The following is a 7332-nucleotide window of genomic DNA, read 5'->3' on the forward strand; positions in this document are numbered from 1 at the left end:
AAATATGTAGTTTCCAGGCTTTCACTCTACTTAAGTCAGCTATTACAAAAAAAATATTGCTATTATGGTTGAAAAAGGAGCCGATTATTGGTTCCTGGCTTGAAAGCTTTTAGGGGCGCTTTATGCAAACAGGCCAGAAATTATCCAGAAACTATTTAATCTGGTTAGTTCTCTTTTCATTTAATGTTAACATTTTCTAAGTTGAATAGCTTGACTTAATGCCATGGAAGTGCCATTCCCTCCAACTGCTTTACCTGCTGAAGTACTTAAAAAAGAGCTCCTTCAACGCCCCGTTCTTGTGCGAGCCAAATTTTCTATCTTCCGTTCAACCAGTCGTATAGTTAGGGAGACTGTACAGGATATATATTATTGTTTAATATGCGATATGATTTATATGCATCTAAATATTGCATGGCAGCCAGGGTAAATTGAACTGTTACAGTGCAATAACAATTGTACCCGACCAAGCGAAAACGAATCTGCTATTGTCAATATGCTATAATCTGTTATTTAGTAGGAACACTGCCAGTTACAAAAATGAGCTCTGTATAACAGCTGCAGTTTAATAGTACGTTTCCAGGTTTATTTTTAATTAGCTAATATACAAAAACTGGGCGCATCAAACTTTAAACGACTTTTGTTTTGTTTCTGGTTTGTTTTGGTTTGCCTTTTTTTAGTCATTACGGTTCTTTGAATTTCAGTAAATCGTCTAATTTCAAAGCCACTCCTTTTGGTAAGATTCCAAAAATACTTGGTAAAGGCTCCAATTGTATTCACACATACGGAGAACCTACAGCTGTAGGTATGATGAGTTCAAAAACTCAAACTTGCGCAAGGTAATCCATCTTCGTTAAAAGTCCTCTGCACTTTTATTTCTCGTCGCGTTTAAATGGCAGAGACTTGAGTCTTAACTCACTCCTTTTGTATTTTGACTAACTCCATGAAATTAAAAGCTGCAAAACAAAAACTCCAAGCCCGGTTTAGTTTGGTGGTAAACATCTTTAATAATTAATCATGTACTCAGCAGCAACAAATTCACGAGCATCTGTTACACCCTAGTTTTGTTGATACATTTAACGAGTGGAAAATCATAGTGGAATCCCATAACAGTTTACTGTCATTCCAATTAGTGTTACTGGGAATTATGGAAAGAGGATCCTATTTAAAACTAGACCAGATTGATCAAATAGAAATAGAGCTGAACGAGCATGTACCTGCAGTTTCGCTGGTCGAGCCAAGCGAACAAAGTGATTTTGATGGTGCGCAGAACAAACGAATAGATTACGTGCTTGTTCATGAAATCACGAAGGACACTAAAGAGTTGGATGAGGAGGCAGCCAAAGCGATCAGAAAGTTTGAACGCTGGAGATATTCCTTTGAAAGATCCCTCGAAAATAACCTTGGGTTAATTTTACAACGCAAGATCGTCGACATTGAAGACGTAGGTGTACGGGTGATGTTTGTTTGGTAAATTTTTGTTCAACAACTGCAACTTCAGTTTGGGTTATGTAGTGCTAATTAAGAGTTCCTTCAGTTAAAATATACCTGGGAACTCCTATAATCTGTTCCAGGCGTCCAGGCCAGGGTTGCTCGAAGCACGGTTAGTGCTAACCAGCGTTAAATACCATGGAGACCTATACATTTTGACACCTCTTAACCAACGGTTAGCGCTAACCCGGCTTCGAGCAACCGGTCCCAGATCGCGCAAAGAGATGTGAACAGAAACTACTATCTGAACGCGTGGAACAGGCTATAGGAACTCCTCCTGAGCACTACTTAATAAATTTAGTGTAAATTTGGCTTTTGAAAGCATCACCTTTTGTTTGAAGTGAATAATAACAGGTTATAATCATTATTAATTAATTGAGCATCTTTTACTTTCTAGAATAGCACTCGCAGCAAAGATTTAAATACCAGTCATTGAGCGGCAAACCTTCTTCGACCATTTATTTAGATAATATAAACAAAACAACTGAAATAACAGCTGACATTTTGTTCCTTCTCCATACAATCAGTAGGAATGTTCTTTTTTTTATATAAAAGCACTACGGATGTTACTGGTTCTTTGCTGTTACTGCATATATGACAAAGTGATGAAACTATACTAATAGTAGTATTAGAGAACAACATTATTCTACCTTGACCTACAGTATGGTGTTAAGTTATGATTTTTTTTGTTTCTCCATGTTTGCTTTGTTTCTCAAATTTGGCGCCACAACTCGTCACCAGGATCTCTGACCTTTTGTTACCTCGGAAACCGGGCTGAAATTTCTCATATGAACCCAAGGCGAAATTCGTCTCGATAAGCGGGTCATTCCGGTCAACCAGGTTCATGTCAAGAGGCCCTTAGTAGTCTTGTTTGTGCACCTGTCAATTTTTTCTTGATCTGTTGTTATAGGAGCCGGAAAAAGAGCGCCATTTTACTCTGATACATGCCCCATGGGAAGTCCTGGTACATAGCGCTGAGGAGATGAAGCTGAAAGTTCCCATCCAAGTAAATGACGTGGTTTTTTCAACTTGGCTAGAAGAACTTATCGGCTACAACAGGTATGAAAAGCTAATAAGAAAGAATCCATTTGCAGTACGTGATGCTTCTATTCAAGAAAAGCCAAGTTTCTTCATGGCCAAATTCATTGCGGACCACCTTGAAGAGTTTGTGAATCACGAGGACAAGGAGAACTTTTTCAGCACTATGGATCGATTTTATATAGTACAGCAACTGCTTCATTTTGCCCGCTTTGCAAGGGGGCCTGACGGAGTTGGGCTGCAGAAACTCCTCCTTGAAGGGGTCTATATCGCTGTGTTTCCACCACACGATGGACCAGATACAACTGAGGTAGGCAAAGAACGTGCACCAGAGAATGATCGACTGCGATTGAAGAAAGACTGGGCAAGGTTTGGAAGGAGCTTTAAGTACCAACCCTATGAAGCTATTAAAGATTACTTTGGGCACGAAGTAGGTCTTTACTTCTCTTGGCTTGGTTTCTACACAGCTATGTTGGTTCCTCTCGCCATTTTGGGTTTTCTTATCTTTATTTATGGAATTGCAACAGCTGATTCGCACATCCCCGTCCGCGATCTTTGCAGTGAAAAGAATAGAGGTCGCTGGTATATGTGTCCCCTGTGTGACAAACAGTGTAGCTTCCGGAATTTGGCACCTAACACTTGTCTTTACGCTTACGTCACTCATTTCTTTGATAATGATGGGACTGTGTTTCTGGCGTTTGCGGCTTCTATCTGGGCAACGCTCTTTCTCGAGTTCTGGAAACGACGGCAAGCAGATCTTGCGTTAAAATGGCACACGAAGGATCTCGAAAAAGGAGAAGAGCCACTTCGCCCTGAATATAAGAAGAATTTACCAGAAGAGCACTTGTCCTTGTTTAGAAAAAACCCCGACACTGGAAGAATACAACCGGTGACTTCCCGGCTCAAAACGTACCGTCGATACGGCACCGTCTTTGCTGTTGTTGGATTTATGATTCTCTTAGTCCTTGGAGCTGTCATTGGCGTTATAGTATACCGTGCCGCCGTATTTGCTGTCTTAAGCAGCAACCGTGACAGCAACATTAAAAAACAAGCTCGTCACATTACAACGGTATCAGCAGGCATTCTAAATCTTATTGCAATTATGCTGTTGACTAAGGTCTACATTAAGCTAGCAACCTGGCTGACAGATTGGGAAAACCCGCCTACGGAGTCCGCGTATAAGGACAGCTTCACGTGGAAGATGTCGTTATTCCAGTTTGTCAATAACTATTCCGCCATATTTTATATCGCATTCTTTAAGTCTGAGCTAATCGTGGGCACGCCAGGAAGATACAGAAGAATTCTGGGAAAGTATCGACTAGACGGCTGCAGTGAACAGGGGTGCTTTCTGGAACTTACCATTCAACTTTTTATCATTATGGTGGGGAAACAGATTTTCTTCAACATCTTTGAATTAGCAATGCCGTAAGTACGGAAAATCCATTTATAGCGAAATTCGTTGTATCTGGCTGTGCGTTTTGCAACTCTCGGGTTTTTCCAGCTTACTTGCAAGAGTTCAAAAGGTCATGGTTTGTGATTTATGATTGGTAGATTTCGATCAGCCAAGCCGGGCGAGCATTACATTGTGAGTTGCATGAACCCCGCCTTCTTTAAAGTGATTGATGGAACAGAAAAACCCAAATTTCCTTCTAAATTTGCATTACGCACAGCGCGATACAACGAATTTCGCTGTAATTTTACTCAGTGCGAAGTAAAAAACACGTTGGAGTACAATTTATAGTATTTTCGATTTCACTCAGCTGGAAATTTGTTTATTTCATGCTTTACATTCAGTTACCATGTGGCTGTATTTTTGTAGAAGTTTACGTACTGAAATATAACACGAATTAGTAATATTAAGTGCTTTTCAGAATACAAAAAATAAAAACATATCATAACATAGCATAATATGAAAAAAGTTTTCAGATCATAGCGTTGTGAAAATTTTTGAAAATGAGCATCAATAAACGAAAAACAAAACAGGACCCACCCATGAACAACATTATGAGCGCTTAAGGGCTGGTTTCTACGAAGTTCCCTGCTTTAATATTTCCGCTAAGGCTTAAAAATTTTAGAATCGGTTGTTTCATTTCTAATACTTGTGTGTAACATTTCAACAGGTTCTTTAAGCTGCTAAAAAATCGGCGCAAGAAAAACAGTCCAGAAAATGCTCCTCAGTATGAAAAAGACTTTGATCTGACGGCTTGTGAAAAGCATTATATGTTTTGGGAGTACTTAGAAGTAGGTAAGTACACTGATAATGTCACCTAATTGAGGGTCTGAGTGGTGGTACCTCGATAACACTTAACACTTAGTAACATGAAACAGTTAAATTTTAGGCGTTTCAACACTTAACGCTAAAGAAATCCGCCTTTGAAACAGTAATTTTTTTCCAGAAAGAAGCAAAACCGGCTCCAAAAAGGCCAATATTATTTTGTTTAGTATAACAAAAAGTTTTCGGCCATTTTACGACAATTTCGGATTATTTCAGAATATTTCCGAAGGCTACCGTCGATTTCCGAAGACTGTCGACGATTTTCGAAGACTAACGAAGAGGTCCGACCATTACCGAAGATGTCCGAAGGGCCCTCCAAATACTTGTACACCATTGCGTTTATCTACTAGTCAACCTCGTTTTAACGAATAGTCTTACTAGATTATGATACTAATATTACTCGTAAAGAAAAGACATAAACTTAATATCATACATTCAAATTCCAATTTATTTCCAGTCCTTCATTATGGATTTGTGACCATGTTCGTTGCTGCATTTCCCCTCGGCCCTCTATTTGCACTTATAAATGCCATCATTGAAATCCGCGTAGACGCCATAAAGTTCCTCTGCTACTTTCGACGTCCTGACGTTGCTCGCGTAGCTGACATAGGAGCATGGTACGGCGTGCTTGAGGCATTGACAAGGGCGTCGGTGGTTGTGAACGCTTTCCTGTTGGCTTTTACTTCCGGATTCATCCCTAAACTTCTTTACAGGGTAGTGTACGCAAGTGATCACCATTCAAGTTGGGGTGGTTCGCTTAAAGGATACGTCAACTCTTCTTTGGCAGTTATAGACTTGAAAACTCTCTATAGGTGGGAGAGTGGTACTCAGCCTGAACATCCCGTGGAGAACTTGAACTACACAAGAGACTACTGCAGGTAATAAATTCTTGTGTTTGAACATGGAAATTTTTGTTTGTAAAGAACAGCAGCTGAGCAATCAGTTACCTCACAGAAATAGAAAAACTTTTAAGTCCTTTTATTTCCTTTAAATTATAAAAGGGCTTTTGCGGATTATTCGTAACCCGTATACAATTGAGCTAATCATCCCAGCTTGTGTTCGATTGGTCCTCGGGCTTCGAATCCCATCTGCAATAGCCTGATTTCCACATTCATATTCGTTATTTATTTCATTCTGAAAGTGTCTATTTTTCTAATTCATTTGGTAGGAAGACACTTTTTATAGCTTTTTTTTTTAAATGATGACAGATGGCGTGTAATAGCCCCTTTGACTGAAATAAATATTCTTTCACATTAAAGGAGTTTCTTTTCCTCTTAGTCAGTTATGTGTGCTTAGTCCACATATTGTCTCTTAAATAGGTATCCTGGTTACTTTGAAAGCACCTATCCATACAGCTACTCCAAGCAGTACTGGCACCTACTCGCCGCCCGCCTCGCTTTTGTGTTTGTGTTCCAGTTCGTAGTGTTCACGGTCACTAGCTTCATAGCATGGGTAATACCAGATACGCCCGATGAACTCAAGTTTCAGATGGAAAGAGAGAAAGAAATAATCAACTCGATATTTCTTCGCGGCCATGAATACGATATTGATTTTGATGACGAAGAAGAAGAAGAAGATGAGCCACCTTTTGAGGACGCCAAAGAGGAAGTGGATTCTTGAAAAATGAAACAAACGTTTCTCCTCTCTCTAGTTTCGTATGAATACTCAGAAAACGTACGTTATTGTTAGTCTCAACACGAAGGGTCTCAGAGTGGGAGAGGCGGTGGAGAAATAACTGTTAATGTTAGAGAATAACCAAGTGATATAAGTTTTTTAGCTCTTTACAACCGCTTAGCCCCTTCGCTACACATCAGTCTGGGCAAACGGCTTGAAAGGCCGTCTTACTCCAGTATCAGTCCCAACTCCCCCTCCTCCCCGTTCAATAAACTGAAGAGTGCAAGAGGCGCAGTACACCGTATACTCAAAATTTTATGTGAATGATACTTTGTAAGTGTTTAGAACCATCCCAAGAAGCAAGACATGATCATGACAGGTGATGTTTATTTGGAGTCTTAAGTATCGACTTCATCCATAGTTACGAAACTGGAACTGGTTATGAAGCCCATCAGACGGAAAAATATAAAGCGGAAAAATATATTTGCCATCGCTACATGTTTACCTTTTACCAATAGTGAATAATTCCCCCTTGCGATCACTAGCCAAAAAATCATGGTCTGACCTGGACCGTGGATGTAAATGGTTAAGAACAGGGACAAGCTTAACCCCGTGACTGGAAAATTAAGTTGTTTCTTTAAAAACTGAAAATCTAGGCTTAGAATCACGGTGAATGTTGTGAAAAAGAACGTATTATATGCTAAGTTAATTCTGATAACAATCAGGTAAAAAGACGAACGCAAAAAGTTTTGATTTACCTTGAAATAAAATAATTATATTGTTAGTTACTGCATGAGCCACGCTCTCGTCTCCACCCCAACGAACTAAGAACTAAAGTTTCCAAATAAAGGGGAGATATTCAAGATCATATTGTTAAAAAAAAATTCATGTAACATTCGATTTATTTATACTTCAAG

General features: G+C 39.4%; 1 protein-coding gene across 1 annotated transcript; it reads left to right on the forward strand.

The window, feature by feature from the left end:
* Positions 1 to 1122: 1122 nt before the first annotated feature.
* LOC140941300 (anoctamin-3-like) lies at positions 1123 to 6856 on the forward strand. Its single transcript, XM_073390281.1, has 5 exons — positions 1123 to 1441; positions 2399 to 3951; positions 4647 to 4771; positions 5259 to 5679; positions 6121 to 6856. The coding sequence occupies exons 1-5, from the start codon at positions 1145 to 1147 to the stop codon at positions 6419 to 6421; spliced, it is 2697 nt and encodes an 898-aa protein (XP_073246382.1). The 5' UTR covers positions 1123 to 1144; the 3' UTR covers positions 6422 to 6856.
* The last annotated feature ends 476 nt before the right edge of the window (positions 6857 to 7332 follow it).

Source organism: Porites lutea, chromosome 6 (genome assembly GCF_958299795.1).
Source record: "Porites lutea chromosome 6, jaPorLute2.1, whole genome shotgun sequence".
Classification (NCBI taxonomy): Eukaryota; Metazoa; Cnidaria; class Anthozoa; order Scleractinia; family Poritidae; genus Porites; species Porites lutea.

Excerpts from the sequence above, each read along its gene's own strand:
- LOC140941300 (XM_073390281.1), top strand. The coding sequence starts at position 1,145 with ATGGAAAGAGGATCCTATTTAAAACTAGACCAGATTGATCAAATAGAA. Across the intron at positions 3,952-4,646 it reads ATCTTTGAATTAGCAATGCC|GTTCTTTAAGCTGCTAAAAA; the intron begins GTAAGTACGGAA and ends ACATTTCAACAG. Across the intron at positions 5,680-6,120 it reads TACACAAGAGACTACTGCAG|GTATCCTGGTTACTTTGAAA; the intron begins GTAATAAATTCT and ends TCTCTTAAATAG.